General features: G+C 51.8%; 2 protein-coding genes and 1 pseudogene across 5 annotated transcripts in view; 2 read left to right on the top strand and 1 right to left on the bottom strand.

Moving 5' to 3' along the window:
• Nucleotides 1-2596: 2596 nt before the first annotated feature.
• On the bottom strand, nt 2597-4743 carry LOC133056550 (centrosomal protein 43-like; annotated as a pseudogene).
• A 129-nt stretch (nt 4744-4872) lies between these two features.
• LOC133056549 (phosphatidate phosphatase LPIN2-like) lies at nt 4873-7605 on the top strand. The gene has a single exon (XM_061141960.1). It carries the CDS (start codon nt 4912-4914, stop codon nt 7579-7581), a length of 2670 nt encoding a protein of 889 aa, XP_060997943.1. The 5' UTR covers nt 4873-4911; the 3' UTR covers nt 7582-7605.
• Nucleotides 7606-14669: 7064 nt separating this feature from the next.
• Nucleotides 14670-17934, top strand: part of CAMKK2 (calcium/calmodulin dependent protein kinase kinase 2) — a 50934-nt gene continuing 47669 nt past the window's right edge. For all 4 annotated transcript variants that reach the window (XM_061141959.1, XM_061141957.1, XM_061141958.1 and 1 more), the window contains exon 1: nt 14670-14743. The gene's annotated coding sequence lies outside the window, so the exon portion shown is untranslated. The remainder of the gene's footprint in view (nt 14744-17934) is intronic.

Raw genomic sequence — 17934 nt, 5'->3', positions numbered from 1 at the left:
CTGTGAGGCCCAGAATAAAATAAAAATATCAGGCTTATATTTTAAGCAGAGTGTTAAACCAGGTACAGGCCCGTCTAAACACAGAGCCCTGTTTGACTGCACAGTTGGCACCCCTGTGAAGTCTCCTGCCTGACCGTGTTCTCAGCTTGCTGCACGTTCACCCTGCCAGGCCTACATCCAAAGCTAATAAAAAAGAGTCTGCGGCTCCCGGCCGTCTGTGACTGAGATTGGCTGACTGGAGCCTGGCTTCTTCAGGAAGGAATAGTAGGTTAAATGGAAATTTGGAAACACCAGAGTGACCCCCAAACTCGTAACTGTCTGGGTTACAGCTAATTAGTTTTTTTTTTCCTGGTGAAGCATTTGGGAATGAAGAATCAGAACAGTAAAATTCCAGGAGGTTTAATGTAGAGGTATAAGACTCAATGATTTGCATGGATGGACCTGGAGATTGTCATGCTGAGTGAAGTAAATCAGAGAAGAAATATTGTATGATATCCCTTATATACAGATCTAAAAAGAAATGATGCAAATGAACTTATTTACAAAACAGAAACAGACTCACAGTCTTAGAGAATGAACTTCTGGTTGCCCAGGGGAAGAATGGGGAAAAGGGATAGTGAGTGTGGAATTGATATGTACACACTGCTATTTTTAAAATGGATAACAAACAAGGACCTACTGTATAGTGCAGGGAACCCTGCTTAATGTTATGTGGGAGCCTGGATGGGAGGGGAGTTTGGGGGAAAATGGATACATGTATATGTATGACTGAGTCCCTGGGCTGCCCACCTGAAACTATCACAATGTTAATCGGCTATAGTTCAATATAAAAGAAAAAAAGAATTAATGGTTTGGTTAAAGGAAGAAGACATTTGAGGAGGAGAAAACTAAAAGTAAATAGCCAATGGGCATTTGGGTCTCTACCAGAGACCTGAGAATAGATCCTCAAAGGGAAAGAGAGGAGTGGGCTCATGACCCATGCCAGGGGCTTGGCACGGTGGGAACTCTCCCCAGCAGGTATGGTATTGTTTTCAATCCTGGGGCAGGTGAGAACAAATAGTTTGACACTTACAGAGTGTTGTTATTTTCATTGATTATGAACACAATCTTCACAACTATCCTAAGAGGTAGGCAATAATAATAATCTCATTTAACAGATGTAGAAACTGAGGCATGAAGAGGTTAAGTCACTCACTACCCAAACCCATAACAGCCAGTAAGTTGCAGGGCTGGGAACGTTGCTGTTGTGTTACCCTACAGCTGTCTGCCCCAGACTTTTGAAAAGTACTTTGCTGTTTGGGAGAACATTCTGTCTGTTGAATACATAATTGATCAAATCAGTTGTCATTTATCTAGTACCCAGTATAGGCCAGATGCTGAGCTAAGTACTTTCACACATACCGTTTCTAATGCCTGTGAGCCAAATACCATTTTACAGGTGAGGAAACTGAGGCCCAGAGACTTGACCTGACTCAGCCCCCTAGGGAAGGCCAGTCAGAGTTCAGTGCAGGTGTGATAAGATTCTCATTCCTTCTTGTCAGGCTGCCTTTGTGCTCATCTGTGTGTGTGCATGCTAAGTTGTGTGTGTACATGCCTTAGTTGTGTCTGACTCTGCGACCCACTCGACTGCAGCTGGCCAGGCTCCTTTGTCCATGGGATTTTCCAGGCAGAATACTGGAGTGAGTTGCCACACCCTTCTCTAGGGGATCTTCCGATCCAGGGATCAAACCTGCATCTCTTAAGTCTCCTGCACTGGCAGTTAGGTTATCACCAGCGCCACCTGGGGGGCCCTGTGCTCATCTGGGTACCTCGAATAATACTACTTGTTCAGAGTGTTTTATGTTTTGTCATTTTTGGATGGTCAGGCTAATTAATTATCTTCTTTCTCAAAATACATAGAAGGCAAATGAACTTCATCTATGCTCCTGCTGATGACTTTCCCTTTTATACTGTTGTTTATGTTTGGGACTAACACACATATTAATCTCACTGCCTGTTGAAGAAAACGAAGAAACTTCTCAGGGTCCTCTTTCTTCTTTCCTTCCTTTCTCTCTCTTTTTCTGTCATGCATGTGGGATGTGGGATCTTAATTCCCCCACCAGGGATCGAACCTACACTTTCTGCATTGGAAGCTTGGCATTTTAACCACTGGACCACCAGGGAAGGCCCCCCTGCCACCCCCTACCAGTGTCTTTTTTTTTTTTTTTTTAATCCCAGCATTTTTCTACTGTCTTATTGAATGGGAGAGAATTCAACAAATAAGGTACATTGGTGCGATTAATTCTGCTGTCTCTGGATGTTCAAGGTTTGGGAGGTGGAACATTCCAGTGGAGAGCATGAGTAGAACACAGAACAGTTTAGAAAGGAAAAGACAAAGTCTTGGCAGGAGTTTGATGCCTTCCTAGTGGGCGAGATAATTTTAAAGTCTTGCTTTTCATCCCCTCCCTGTACTGTCCAAGTTTTCTTAAAAATAAGATTCAGATGCTTTGTTTACTTATTTTCTTGGCAATCTGTGTTGTCAAGACAACAAGAGCTGTTTGCCTAGAATAGGTTTCTCTGGTGTTCTTAGAGAAGAAAACTCAAAAAGCAAAGCCAATTCTGAATTTCATCTTTTTTTTTTTTAAGATGCATTTTGGTATTTAATAATGTTTCAAAGCATCTTTACAAATAATAACTGCAATGAGGAGAACCTGTGAATAAAACTGCTTACACAGACCCAGGATGGTGACCTCAAATGCATTAGGGACAATTCCACAAATAAAAAATCACAAGCACCTCCAGATTTTAAATCTTTAAAACGAGCAAAACTAAGAAGGACACACACGAGGATTTTAATATAACCTTAATGGTCTAACAAACCTCCCAAACGGAAGGAAATGCAAAGCCAAGTCAACCTATCAAGTGTAACTTACAGTGACAGGCTCCAGGCTGCAGATCTTCCAGGCCACCGGCCAGCTCCCTGTAAAACCACCCACCACCGCCCCCTCCGACTGCAGATGCCCCTCCTGCTGCCGAAAGCCAGAGCCCTGGTGCCGGCCCGCAGGCAGGCAGGCACGTGGAGCCGTGAACCCACAGCTCTACTACCGCCTTCCCGATGCGCTTAATACCAGCACTGTACCGGCTCCCTCCTTGTGGTAAATTTGAGCCTAATCAACTTTCATAGAGAAGCATGTACCTAGACCAAATTAGGAATATTAAATCTTCCACACATGGGCTCAAATAGGAATTATTTCGTTTAGTATAATGAAAAGTTAATGTTTTAAAATATCTGTAATCCTTTGAAACACAAGGCACCAACAGGGAGCAGACATTCCAGCAAAGAGTGATTGTCTGGAGGGAACTGATCCGAGTCCCGTCCTCTGCCGACAGCGCCCTGCCGCGCGGGTCTAGGCCTCGTCTTCCAGGTAATCGGCGACGTCACTGAGCTGCGACACCGTCAGGTCCTGTGTCAGATCCTCCAGTTTATCACTGGTGTTGGCGTCATCCACTTCCACAGAGAAGTCCTCCTCAATCTCTTCCCCAATACTCAGCTCACTCTTCTCTGAGCGATGGCTGGTGCTATTAAAATCATCAACATAGTCATCTTCTCCAGTCCCTAATCCAAGTGATCCAATTTTATCGTTGACCAATTGAACATCTTTTAGGATTGGGTTTCCCCTTTTACTTTCAGACTCTTTCAATGAAGGGGCTCCAGCAAGGGAGCTGAGTCCACTTTTTAGGGGGGGCGCATCAGAGAGCGATGCAAGGCTTCCTGCTTGCTTACTGGGTTCACTTCTCCAACGGTACGCTGCTTCTGGTTTAGGAACGGGGTCATCAAAGAAAGAATCCCCTTCCAGGTCATCTTCATCTGGACCGGGACGCGCTTTGGCATTGACATCGAGACTGTTGTTGCCTAACAAGGACCCGATTTTAGCTTCGTGGGCCAGTAAGTGAAGACTACTTCTGCTCTTTGGCTCTGATGATGAGATACTGGTATCGCTGTGACTGGCATCATTGCTGGCCTTCTTACTGGGAGGAGTGTGTGCACCTGTTTTTCCTTCTGGTGACTTTGATGGAGAATGTATATCAGACAGGTCCAGTGCACCTTCCCCACTGGTTGACCCTTTTTCTTTCTGTTGACAGCGTCTGATCACTTCTAATAATAAGGGTCCACCCACAGTACCTTAGGCTTCAATAATTCCTAAATCTTGGGCTAAATTCTCTCGACCTTCAAGACCTTGAAATGTGCTAGTTTCAGGCTGAAAAACTGCCAAGGTAAAGTCAAGGTTAAAAAACTGAAGAAATTCGGCAACGAGACTGGCCACCAGCCGGCCATCTTTTGTATTTAAAAACTTTTCCAGGCTCTCATTAACTAAAGGAGTTTTGTTCTCTACTTTTTCTTGCTCCTCTAATGCTAAAAACACCGCTGCCCGGAGTTCAGCCTTGATGCGGTTCAGGACCCCGCTGTTCTCCAGCGTCTGCACCAGCAGGCCCCGCAGCTCCGTGTCCCCCTCCGCCACCACCGCGGCAGCCGTCGCCGCCATCTTGCTTCTCCAAGACAACCGCCCAAGCCGCGCCAACGGCCGCCGGTCGCCTCAGCCCGCAGGGCGAGCGGCCGAGACCACTTCATATCTTTTAAGAGGAAAACAGTTCCCTTGAGTGGGATGACTCCTATCATAAAAGCGGCTGAGGCCGCCCCGCCGCCGCGTCCCATTCATGAGGGCCGCCCGGCTCGGCTGCTGCCCAGGCGGCTCCCCAGGCAGCGGCGGCGGCGGCGGGCTCCCGGGCCCCGCGCGCGCCCCTGGCCGGCCCCGCCCCCTCGGCCGCCCGCGAGCGCGCCCAGCCCGGCGGGTCCTCGCCGAAGCCGTCCGGCCGCCGCCTGCCCTCCGGGCGCCGGCGCGGGCCAGGACGGAGTCCCCGCAGTCTCAAACCATGAATTATGTGGGGCAGCTGGCGGGACAGGTGATCGTCACAGTGAAGGAGCTCTACAAGGGCATCAACCAGGCCACGCTGTCCGGCTGCATCGACGTGGTGGTTGTGCGACAGCAGGATGGCTCCTACCAGTGCTCACCCTTCCACGTGCGCTTCGGGAAGCTGGGGCTCCTGAGGTCCAAGGAGAAGGTGATTGACATGGAGATCAATGGCGACGCTGTGGATCTCCACATGAAGTTGGGCGACAACGGGGAAGCTTTCTTTGTCGAGGAAACAGAAGAGGAGTATGAGAAGCTCCCTGCTTACCTGGCCACCTCACCAATCCCTACTGAAGATCAGTTCTTTACAGACATTGACAGCCATTTGGTGAAACCAGGTGGAAATGAAAGACCTCCTCAGAGTTCGGATGTTGCCCACATCCTGGAAGCAGAGACAGTCTTCACCCCCAGTTCTGTGAAAAAGAAAAAACGAAGAAGGAAGAAATGCAAACAGGACATTAAGAAGGAGGAGCAGGCCGTGTTGCCCCCTGCCGAGGACACCATGGGTGTGGACCTGAGCTCCGACGATGACAAGGGGGCCCAGTCGGCAAGATCTTCAAATGCTTCCTTAAAGGAAGAAGAACATAAAGAGCCCCTGCTCTTCCATTCCAGAGACCACTACCCCTTGTCTGATGGAGACTGGTCCCCTTTAGACAACCCCTACCCCCCAGTGGCCTGTCCTAAGAGTGACTCAGAGCTGGAAGTGAAGCTCGCCGGGAGCCTGCTCAGATCCGAGTCCCACATGGAGTGGACCTGGGGCGGGTTCCCGGAGTCCACCAAGGTCAGCAAACGGGAACGGTCCGAGTATCATCCCAGGACAGCGATGATCACGCCGTCAGAAAACACCCACTTCCGGGTGATCCCCAGCGAGGACAGCCTCTTGAGTGAGGTCGAGAAGGATGCTTCCATGGGGGAGACGGTCTGCACCATCGTGAAGCCCAAGCCGCGAGCCCCAGGGAAGCAGCATGGCAGGGCAGCCTCGGCAGCCAGCCCTCGGGAGCCCCCCGCGGGGTTGGATGCCCCCCACCTGCCTCCCTCACCCCCCTTCGTGGAGGCGCCCTCGGAAACTCGACCAGCTGCTAAGATCGACTCACCCTCCAAGAAGAGAGGTGTCCACAAGAGAAGCCAACACCAGGGGCCTGATGATATTTACCTGGACGACCTGAAGGCGCTGGAACCTGAGGTTGCAGCTCTCTATTTCCCCAAAAGCGAGTCGGAGCCTGGCTCCCGGCAGTGGCCCGAGTCCGACATGCTGTCTGGCTCCCAGTCCCCCCAGTCGGTGGGCAGCGCGGCGGCCGACAGCGGCACCGAGTGCCTCTCGGACTCCGCCATGGACCTGCCCGACGTCACCCTGTCGCTCTGCGGCAGCCTCAGCGAGAACGGAGAGATCTCCAAAGAGAAATTTATGGAGCACATCATTACGTACCATGAATTCGCAGAAAACCCTGGGCTCATAGACAATCCCAACCTTGTGATACGGATATATAACCGTTACTACAGCTGGGTGTTGGCGGCCCCCATGGTCCTCAGCCTTCAGGTCTTCCAGAAGAGCCTGCCCAAGGCCACAGTCGAGTCCTGGGTCAAAGATAAGATGCCAAAGAAATCTGGCCACTGGTGGTTCTGGCGTAAGAGGGAGAGCATAACCAAGCAGCTGCCAGAGGCCAAGGAAGGGAAAGTGGAGGTCCCACCGCCCAGTGACCGGCCATCAAGCACGAAGAAGCCAGCCAGCGGCAGGTCGGCCGAGGACGACTCATCGAGTGACGAAGGGTCCCAGGAACTGGAAGAGTCCATCAAGGTGGACTCTGCCCCCACAGAACCCCCAAGCCATAGTGGCACAACCTCCTATAAGAAGTCTCTTCGTCTGTCCTCAGACCAGATCGCAAAACTGAACCTCCAAGATGGCCCAAATGATGTCGTGTTTAGTATCACAACCCAGTATCAGGGCACCTGCCGCTGTGCCGGGACCATTTACCTGTGGAACTGGAACGACAAGGTCATCATTTCCGACATTGACAGGACGATAACCAAGTCTGACGCTCTGGGACAGATTCTTCCGCAGCTGGGCAAAGACTGGACGCACCAGGGTATCGCGAAGCTCTACCATTCCATCAACGAGAATGGCTACAAGTTCCTGTACTGCTCGGCCCGCGCCATCGGCATGGCCGACATGACCCGCGGCTACCTGCACTGGGTCAATGACAAGGGCACCATCCTGCCCCGCGGCCCCCTCATGCTGTCCCCCAGCAGCCTGTTTTCTGCCTTCCACAGGGAAGTAATAGAAAAGAAGCCAGAGAAGTTCAAGATTGAGTGTCTGACCGACATCAAGAATCTCTTTGCCCCAGCTCAGCAGCCCTTTTACGCTGCCTTTGGGAACCGCCCAAATGACGTCTATGCTTACAGACAAGTGGGTGTCCCAGACTGCAGGATCTTCACCGAGAACCCCAAGGGCGAGCTGATACAAGAAAGGACCAAAGGAAACAAGTCCTCGTACCACAGGCTGAGCGAGCTAGTGGAACACGTGTTCCCGCTTCTCAACAAGGAACAGAATTCCGCCTTCCCATGCCCGGAGTTCAGCTCCTTCTGCTACTGGCGAGAGCCGATCCCCGAGGTGGACCTGGAGGACCTGTTCTGAGGTGGCACCCCTGGCGGGGGGCTGGATCCTGGCCCCCACAGCAGGGGAGGCGACCGGCCTTCTGCTGGACAGAGGATGCGGGGACCCTCCCGGCCACAGGTGTGGGATGGCGCGCTGCCCGCCGGGCGCCAGGCAGGAATGGGCTGGGGAGCTGCCCGGGCCGGACACGCCCCCCTGTGCCCTCCTGGACCCAGGGCTGCCGTGTGGTGCCCAAGGCCGGCACAGTGAGGGGCTCAGGCCCGAGGCCCAGGCTCCAGTCACCGGCCTGGCCTCCCACATGCTCTGTGTCGAGTTGCGTGCAGGGTGCTCCTTTAATTGCATAATTTAAGAAGAAGAAAAGAGAAGCTAAGAGTGGACCAAACGTTGCACAAAGTAAAGTGTTCTAATTTCCACTGGGCAGTTGAGAGTGTTTCTCTCTCTGAGAGGAGGGCTTGCTTATAGGGAATCAGGGTCCAGTTATTGATGATGTCTGAACCGCCCGCTCACTTCTCCCACGGGCTCCTCCCTCCATCTCCTACTCCACGGAAGAAGGATGCTGGCTCTGGCGCCTGGGGCTTCAGGGGAAGGAAGGACCATCGCCTCCTCACCCTGACCGTTCCTTGGCAGGGACTTGAACTGTTGTGTCTTGGACCCACCGGAAGGCACGGGTCTTGCAGGATGTGTGATGTCGTGAGAGTGGTCCTGGCAGCAGGAGTCGGTTAGCCAGCAGGGAAACTCAGTTCTCAGGGAGGCCTAGAGATGCAGGCGTGTGCTTGTGCCAGGCCCCGGGAAGGGGTCTGTTCCCCTCCCCCTGCCTGCAACTGAGCAAGCCACTCAGGAAGGGTCCCATCCACACGCCCCTCCAGGGCTGTGAGCACGAGCCTGCAGAGATGAGCCGGTGCGGACAGCCCCCTCGGGCTTAAAATCAAGAGAACTGTTAGAGAGGAGGCCCTCGGGACCAGTGGTGACCTCATGCAGCCCTGCGTTGGGTGAGAAAGCAGTGAGCAGGTTCCAGAGTCGGGGGAGAGGGGGGTGATAGTGAAATACTGCAGAGCGGTGCTCACCCCTCCCCCCACCGTGGTTTCGGTCCGCCTCTTGCTTTCCCTGCTGGTTTTGGGGGCACTCCTCTTTTCAGTTTGCTCCACCACGGTACTGTTCATGTCGACCTGGAGAAGTGGGGGTGGCTGCTCTCCAGAGTGGAGGGTTGAAGGTCCCAGACTCCATTGAGCCATGTTGGAGGCAGAGCCCGGAAGCCGTGTTCCCAGAGAAACCAGACATGCTTCCCCCAGGGCAAACCTTCCCACCGCAAACGGTTCAAGGATGCATCGTTTAAAGACCCATTCACGGACAGCAGGTCAGGAAGCTGGGTTGTGTTCATCGTGTGAGGTTCTGCCCCGTTAGTGACATCCTGGTCGCCCGTGATTCCTTCATCTCATGGCTGCTGGGGGCGGCCTGGCCTTGTGCTGGGTGCAGGCCCTTCCCTGGAGCCGCATAGGCTTGTGTGCGGTACGGAAAAGCTTGACACATACCTTCCTGTCGTCCTTCATTGGTTGTCCTTTAAAGAGTCTCTCATGAGACAGCTTCTCCTTGATGAGCTCTCCTCTCGGGATGGGGGCATCTTAGAGGGTCACGACTGAGAACCTGCACTGGGGCGGCCGACCCCTCCGCCCAGTGTCCGTCAGTGCTAGAGTGTGTCATCCTGTCCCTGCACATTGATCGGCGGGTGTCACCGGTCCGCTGGGTACACAAGCTGATCAACCTGAGTGTTCCTCCTCATTTAAAGGAGCCCCTCTTGCTGAATGTAGATGACGACGATCGCTTGAGTGTCACAAAAGTATTGTTTGTGCTGAAAATCCATTGCCATTTGGTACAAATGACATTTGTTCTTTCTGTGAAAGAGAGATGCCCTCGGTGTGTTTGTACACAGACCTCAGGAGGAGAGCTGAGGAGGAGCAGTGGCCACTCGCTGCCCTCAGGGGCGGGCGACATCTCAAGGAGCCGCCTCTGGGTCACTCTCTCCACCAGTGGAATGGCCGTGGCCCCTTCCCTCTTTTCGTCCCTCCCGACTGTATCCATCCAACTATACACCTGCCTTGGTGTCTGCGCAGAAGCTCATGCGGCTGTGGTGTCCACATCTGTGTCTCTGCGGGGCTCAGGAAGCATGCTCAAGGGCCCAGAGCAGGCAGGCTCGGCCCTGCATGTGAGGACCACATCTGCTGTGCTGTAAGACATCACCTAGTTTTCAGCTGGAAAAAGGAAAAAACTTCCTAGCATGATGTGAGATAAAAGCTGCTGACAATCCAGGAGTGATAGCCACCCACCGGAGCCAGAAGTGTTCGTACCCCCGACTGCATATGGCCCTGCAGATGGAGTGTGTCCTCAGAGGTACCGGCCAGACCCAAAGGAACAGGCCAAGAGCAGACTTGAGTTGTTTGCAGGTTGGTGAAAACAGACTCTCCCAGGGGATTTTGTCATCTTTTCAAGTATCGTCAATAGTTAACTCTGGGAAGCCTTGTTTTCCCGCTTTAGAGAATGCTGGGTATAATAAAATCGGTGAAAAATTGAGTTTTGGTTTAAAGTAAGTGCTCTTTCCAGGTGAAAACTACTTTTTTGGGTTTGTTTTAAAGGTAAGAAAAGGAAGAGGAAGGGGAAATGTTGCTCTTTTATTTTAATCATTACATTCGGTCTATGATGACATTTGATTATTAGACACAGCAGTGCCACTAATATGTTTCTTGAGTTGTCAGAAATTGTCAATATCATTACTTTATGGCAAAGATAACTGTCTGAAGATAAATGGCTGATATTTTGGTGCAGTGTTTGATGTTCAAAACAAAATGTTACAACAATAAACAAACGTGAACTCAAAAAAAAAAAAAAAAAAGAGCAGCTGAATGTTAGTGAAAGGCAATTGTGTTTGCTCAGCTCTGTTCTAATTCACTTTAATAAGCATTGTACCTAACTGATGGGGCTTTTAGCTCTGTGCTAAGTACACTAATAGTACCTTTGAGCACTTTAGTGCCAGGCACTGAGTTATTATCTTTTATTTCTGAGGTAAAATAGTTATGTAACATTATGTTTCAGGTGTACAACATTATGATGTGACGTCTGTGTGCATTCCACAGTAATCATCACCAAAAGTCTAGCCATCAGCTTACATGTGATTCCTTTTACTCATTTCGCCCATCCCCAACCCTCTTCCCCTTGGGTAACCACCAATGTGTTCTCTGTGTCTATGAGTTTCGCTTTATTTGTTTTCCTGTTTTTTTAGATTTCGTATATGAGTGAAATCATATAGTGTCTTTCACCTTCTGACTTATTTCGCTTAACATAACACCCTCCTAGTATCTTCCAGCTACGTTGTTGCAAATGGCAAGATTTCATTCATTTTATGGTTAAGTAATATTCTATTGTGTTTAAATATTATACATCTTTATCCATTTATCTATCGATGGACCCTACACACAATATTGTATCTAAACCTCAAGCCAAGCCTCTGAGTTAGGTTTATTATCCCCATTTGACAGCTGATGAACCCAAGGTCACTCATCCAAGGCTCAGTTCAGTTCAGTCACTCAGTCATGTCTGACTCTTTGTGACCCCATGGACTGCAGCACGCCAGGCCTCCCTGTCCATCACCAAATCCCGGAGTTTACTCAAACTCATGTCCATTGAGTCAGTGATGCCATCCAACCATCTCATCCTCTGTTGTCCCCTTCTCCTCCGGCCTTCAATTTTTCCCAGCATCAGGGTCTTTTCAAATGAGTCAGTTCTTTGCATCAGAGAGCTGGTAACTAGCGAAGCTTTGATTTCAGCTAGGTCTGACTGACTCCAAAGTCATTGCTTTCAACCACAATGTTCACAGTAAGCAAATGTTTCATTGTGGTATCTACCTGTACTCCAGGAATGTATCGCTCTATTGGCAAGTCAGAAGGCAGAAGTGAAAAGTAAAGACTAAAGAAGACACAGTGGGAACTTCCCTGGTGGTTCAGTGGCTAAGACTCTGTGTTCCTAATGCAGGGGGCCTGAGTTCAATGCCTGGTCAGGGAACTAGATCTCACATGCCACAACTAAAGATGCCAAGTGCCGCAAATCAGACCTGGTGCAGCCAAATAACTAAATAAACATATAAAAGAAAAAGAAGACACAGTTGCTGAGCAGCAAGTAAGTGGGCCAGTCCTTGCTGTAGGAGCTAAGAAAGGGGAGAAGTCAAGGAGGGTGTGGGTCATAGTATTTCAGGAAATTCTTCCAGACAGAAGTGGGTCTTTGGTTTGAATTTAGATTTGAATGGACATATGTTTCTCACATAACTAGCTTCTTACTTTACATAGCTGTCCCTGGTGGCTCAACAGTAAAGAATCCGCCTGCAATGTGGGAGAACTGGGTTCAATGCCTGGGTTGGGAAGATTCCCTGGAGGAGGGCATGGCAACCCACTCCAGCATTCTTGCCTGGAGAATTTCCATGGACCAAGGAGCCTGATGGGCTACAGTCCATGGGGTTGCATTGAGTTGAGTTGCAACCATGGGGTTGCAAAGAGTCAGACACGACTGAGTGACTACCACACACACAGATATATCTGTGTTTGCCTGTATTAGCTCAAGTGTTTTACTAAAATACAGACACTTGAGTAACACAATGTAAACACAGAATTGCATATTTTAACAAGCAACAGGGAAAGATCAATATTTATTTTGGTTTCTTCAAAGCAGGAGTTGCTAGACTATTGCCCAGGGGCTGAATCTGCCATGCCACCTATTTTTATATGCCCCTCTAGCTAACAATGGTTTATACATTTTTAAATAGTTGAAAAAAAATCAAAACAATAATATTTTGTGACATTGAGAATTAAATGAAATTCAACTTTCAGTGTTCATAAATAAAGTTTTATTCAAACACAGCCATGCCCATTCACTTACTTTTGTCTATGGCGGCCAGAATATTAGAGTTGAATAGTTACAAAAGAGACCATAGAGCCTGCAAAGCCTAAAATATTTATTACATGGTCCTTTACAGAAAAAGTTTGCTGACCCCTGCCATAGAGTCAGACATGTTCAGAATGCTCCCCATAAACCCCAAGAAATATATTTTTTTGAGACAATAGAAAAATATAGAACCATGCATCTGCCATCCAGAATTGACTGTTAATTAATTTTGCCATATGCTTCAAATTCATTTGTAAGTAAAAGGCATGACACCTTACAAGGGCTTCCCTGGTAGCTCAGCTGGTAAAGAATCCGCCTGCAATGCAGGAGACCTGGGTTTGATCCCTGGGTTGGGAAGATCCCCTGGAGAAATGATAGGCTACCCACTCCAGTATTCTTGGGCTTCCCTGGTGACTCAGCTGGTAAAGAATCGGCCTGCAATGCGGAAGACCTGGGTTGGAACCCTGGGTTGGAAAGATCCCCTGGAGAAGGGAATAGCCACCCACTCCAGTATTCTGGCCTGGGTCGCAAAGTCAGACAGGACTGAGTGACTTTCACTTTCACATGACACTTCACAACATTCTTTATGCTTCCCATGTCTATTCTCTATCCTTGCCTCCTTATCTTAGTGGCAAACTGTCATTTGCAAGCATCCCCTTTGCCTTTTTATTTTTTATTTTTTTGCTTTTATTCATTAATTTAATTGGAGGATAATTACTTTAGAAAATTGTGAGGGTTTTTGTCATATATCAACATGAATCGGCCACGGGTATACATATGTCCCCTCCTCTTTGCCTTTTAAAACACTTGTATGAAAAAATAAAACAACGAAAAAACCACTTGTATGTAGGGAATGTGTCTGTGAACAACAAAGACTGTCCTGCAACCTGCTCTTTTACTCAGCATTTTGTTCTGAGCTCTCCCCCTGTCTGTACAAATAGATATGAGGCATTCAGTTGAACTATTGCATCATATCCCATTAAGTGGCTATAACACGTTTCATTGATCCATTCTCCCGATAAACATTTAGGACAGTTGTTCCCAGCTTTTTATTCTTACCAACGAACGCTGGCATGTTGAATAACACCAGAACGGGCGGTCATCTTAGTGGAACGCTCTGAATTGCTTGTGAGCGCTTCTGCTGCGTGAAAATGCCAGAGGAACTAAATTGAAAGGGACATCGAACCTTTAATTTGGACCTTGAGTCAGGACTGAGTTTTGCAACCATCCAAGGACAGGCGGCGTCAGGCAGCCCTTGTGAGGTCTTAAGCCCCTCCCCGGAGCGCTGTCACCCAGCTGGGAGACTAAACACTCTCCAAGGGTTCCAGCGAAGTCAGGCGCCAAAGGGGTAAAATGTTTGGGAAGAATATGATGTATGTCACAAAAAACATCTCAAGTAGTCTTTGGGAAAGCCAGAACTTCATTGGTTTTCCTGTAGTTCGGTACATCCAGGTGGAGTGGCGGTGGGAAAAGAACACAGTCCCCAGTCTTTAGGGCGGGCCCCGAGCAGCGGTCTCTGGGGAGGCGGGGGCGGAAGGGGGGGGGGTCCCCCGAACGAGTGGTGACCCGAAATCCAGGCCGCATCCACCGCCGGGCGCCTGGGGCAGGGGTAGCAGCCGGGCACGTGAGCGGAGCCTCGAGGCGGGGCCGCGGGTGACTCGCAGGCTTGGGGAAGTTTCCGTGGCTCAGCCACCGCCCCGCAGTCCCCGCGTTTGACTAAATGAAGCGAGCGCAGCCGGCACGTCCGGCCTGCGCGAAGTGCCGCGGCCGCGGCGGGGAGAAGCCTGGCAGGTGACGCCGCGGGCGGAGGCAAAGTTGCAGCGCCGCCTCCCGCGCTCCCGCGCCCCGGCAGGTCTCTTCCCTCCTCGCGGGTCCGCAACCTCTCCCGACCCCGCTCCAGGCCCTGCCTCACCTCCCTCTCCTCCGCCTCCTCCCCTATCTTCTCCCTGCCCTCAGCCTCGCCGCTACTTTCGTCTCCTCAGGCTCCCGCCTCCCTCCTCTCCTCGGCGCGCGGCCGAGCCCTCGGGGGCGCGCGGCGGGCGCGGGTGGCTCCGAGCCGGGGTTTCCAGAGGCCACAGCCAATCTCCGCGCAGCCCGCGGCCGCGTCGCGCCCGAGCCGGGACCCGCCGGCTCCTCCCTTCCCGCCCCCCGCGCGCCCGTCGGGGCCGCGGAGAGGAGCGCGCGGCCGCGCCGAGCCGAGCGGAGCCGAGCGGGGGACGCAGAGCGCGGGAGGCGGCGGCGGCGGCGGCGTGGAGCCCAGGTGAGCTGGCGGGAGCTGGGCCGCTGGCGGGGGACGCGGCCGCCGCAGCCCCGGCGGGCGCCCTCGCCCGCTCAGGGTGCGGGACCACGGCCGGGATTGCAGACAAAGCCCTGAGGCCGACCCCGGGTTCCCGACGCCGAGGGGACCCCACGTGCGCCGCCCCACGCCCCACCACGTGGGGACGCGGCCCCCGGCGCCCCTTCCCCCGCGTCTTCGGGGCGCAGGGGGCCTGGAGGTGGCCGCCTCGGCTGGGCCGCGCCCGGCCCGGGGTGGCAGGGGCGGTCCCGGAGTTTGGAACCGTTGTCACCGGCGGTCGGGGCAGTTCGGGATCTCGCAGGCGGCCTAGGCCCACCCCCTCGCGTTTGACAGGTGGCGAAAGCCGGGGCGCGCAGGCGAGCTGAGGGCTGACAGACTTTGAGCGGCCCATCCCCGCTCCCCTCTTGTCTCGGGGGGGTGCACACCGGCGCCGTGGTGGGTTGGACACCTGGCGGCAGGACCCTGGACCGGCTGTTGTGGGACCGGGGGCCCCTCAGCCTCTCCTCTGTCGGCCCTCTCTGCCCCCGCCCCTTTCTCTCAGCCGGAACCTCACAGGCTTGGTCTTTTTTGACCTAAATTCACCTCGGGGCCGCTGCACACTGTGAACGCGGGGAGGTGCCTTCGCCGGTACCCTCCACCTGACTCTTGCGGACGCGGGGATGCTGGGTCCGGCCCCCGCTCAGCTTTGGCCTCGGTGCCTGGGCTGCCCGCTCCCCCGCCCGCGCCCGGTTCCAGCCTTGCGCTTTTCCTGGCTTCCCCACCCCCTGCACTGCCCAGTTTGGGAAGCGGGGTGTTTTCACAGCTCTGCCAGCGGCCCTGCTGCTCTCACTTGGCGCTGAAGAGGTGGCGCCGAAGCCCCTCCTATCTCCTTGCTAAGGTTGGGGCAGAGGGATGATGCTTGCGGGGCCGGGGATCTCGGTGCCCGCAGTAAGAGGGGCACGCTGGCCCGGGATGGGTCGTGCAGTGCTCTGCTCCTTAGGGGCAACTTTTACCTTCCTCGGTCAGGAAGTTCCCACAGCCCTAGAGATAGAAACTTCTGTGCGTTAGAGCTTTGCTGTCATTTACCACCCCCTCCCGTGGCTCTCCCCTAAGGGAGAGAGAAGTAGATAGCTGCGGCCCCATAGACTCCCTTGTTCCTAGGGAGAGTCCGGGGCAGCAACACTGGGAGGGCTTTGCGGGAGTTACACCCCCTCCCCCGCACCCCCCCCCCCCCCCTCAAAGCGCCTCACAAAAACATTCAACTTAAGAACAAACTGTGCATGCTATGCAAAGTGCAGCTTCGTGGTGGGTCCTAGAACTCCTTTCCGGACCGCGGTCCTAAACCCTTCCTCTATAGAGAACAGCCTTTTGTAGGGAGAGCGCACAGCCTATTTTTGTGATAAAAAGTAATGCCCATCATTTGATGGGCCCCTAACTTAGATAATAATAATAATGTTCATAACCAGCATTTATGGAGTTCTTACTGTGTTAGATGGGCTCCGCAGATGGCTCAGTAGTAAATAATCTGCCTGCCAAAGCAGGTTTGATCCCTGAGTTGGGAGGATCCCCTGGAGGAGGAAATGGCAACCCGCTCCAGTATTCTTTTTTTTTTTCCCCCGCTCCAGTATTCTTGCCTGGAAAATTCCATGGGCTACAGTCCATGGGGTCACAAAGAGACAGACATGACTGACTGACTGAGAGCATGTGTTAAATACTATACTGTGTGTTGCAGGCATTATCCCATTTATTGCCTACCCAAATCTTGTAAGGTGGGGATTTTTATCTTCATTGTAGTAGAGAAGAGGAAACTGAGGCTAAAAACAATCGTGCACTTTGCTAGGAGTTAGCCCAATTTATAGAAGGGCTCAGGGAGGCTAAGTAACTTGCCCAGGGTCACACAGCCAACTCTTTACCACCTGTTCTAGAACAGAGGCCTTTGCAAGGCTGCCCTAGGCTTCTTGAGGAGCCCAGAAATGTTTGCTAAAACAGCCTGAGGTGCCACGGTAGTGATGCTGATTGACTTAGGCTTGTATTTGTTTCCAAGTTGTTAGTGGGCTGGTAGACAAGTATATTCACTAATAACTTTGCAGTAGTTCTCATCAGGGCTGTTTCCACCTTCCTGGTGAGCATTTGGAGAAGTGTGGGGGTGACTTTTGGTTGTCAAAATGAAGCTGAGCACTTCTGACTTCTGGTAGGCAGAAGCTGGGGGTGCCAAATATCCTGCAGGCAGGCCAGATTCACAGCAGGCGTGAAGAATTTCCCTGCCCTAAATGGCTAAGAGTGCTCCTGCTGAGAAATACCAGGAGGAATAAGTGCTGTGGGAATGAGGAAACAGAGGGCAGTGGGGGTTCTGGAGAAATCCCTTCTGGCTGGTGTGAATACTGGAGGCTTCCTGAAGGAGGTGTCATTTGTGCTGAACTTTGAAGGATGGGCTGAAAAGTGGAGATTGGCTAGGAGGAGGGGAGGGGAGTAGGATGGGATGACCTAGCAGAGGAAACTTTCTGGAGTAACCTGGAATCCCCTTCTTGAGAACTGCATCCCAGATGGGCTGGTTGGTGGGGAAGCGCCTCTCTCAGGAGGAAGGGATGGGCGGGTGGGGCAGGCCAAGCCTGTTTTCAAGGCTTTTTGGCTGAGATTTTAACGTGGGCCACAGAATCGCCCTGACGGCATCATGAACCCATTTCATGGATGGGCTTGGAGAGGCTGAGTAGCTCGTTCAGGATCATGGTGGTTGTGGGAAGCATATGGTTCTCATTTCCTGATGCCGGGGATTTCCGGCAAATGCTATTTCAGATTTTCCTTTGGGTCAGAGGGCCTTGTTTTGCTATTTTGCACAGATGTTTTGCTTTCCTGGTAGCTCCTCCCCTTTGGACCGGGCCAGATAACCTAGATGTGGGCTTCACTGGCTCCATGGAGCTGCAGTGGCCTTTGGCCTCACTTCTGTGCCTTCTTAACTGGAAAGCTGAGGAAATCACCATTTCCCTTTTGGAACTGACTTTTCTTCCTTCAGGCTGTGCTTGTTATATACTGACCTGTTAGGAATATAGGACCTATTGTGTCTGGCTTTCATTGAACATAATATTTTCAAGGTTGACCCTTGTTGTAGAATAAATCAGTGCTTTCTTTCTATGACTGAATAATCTGTGTATGGATACACCATATTTTGTTTATCCATT

Source organism: Dama dama, chromosome 5, assembly GCF_033118175.1.
Source record: "Dama dama isolate Ldn47 chromosome 5, ASM3311817v1, whole genome shotgun sequence".
Classification (NCBI taxonomy): domain Eukaryota; kingdom Metazoa; phylum Chordata; class Mammalia; order Artiodactyla; family Cervidae; genus Dama; species Dama dama.
Note: the sequence above shows the minus strand (reverse complement) of the source record. Positions and strands in the feature narration are given on the sequence as shown.

What these genes read in the sequence shown, in the direction of transcription:
- LOC133056549 (XM_061141960.1), top strand. Translation starts at nt 4,912, where the DNA reads ATGAATTATGTGGGGCAGCTGGCGGGACAGGTGATCGTCACAGTGAAG.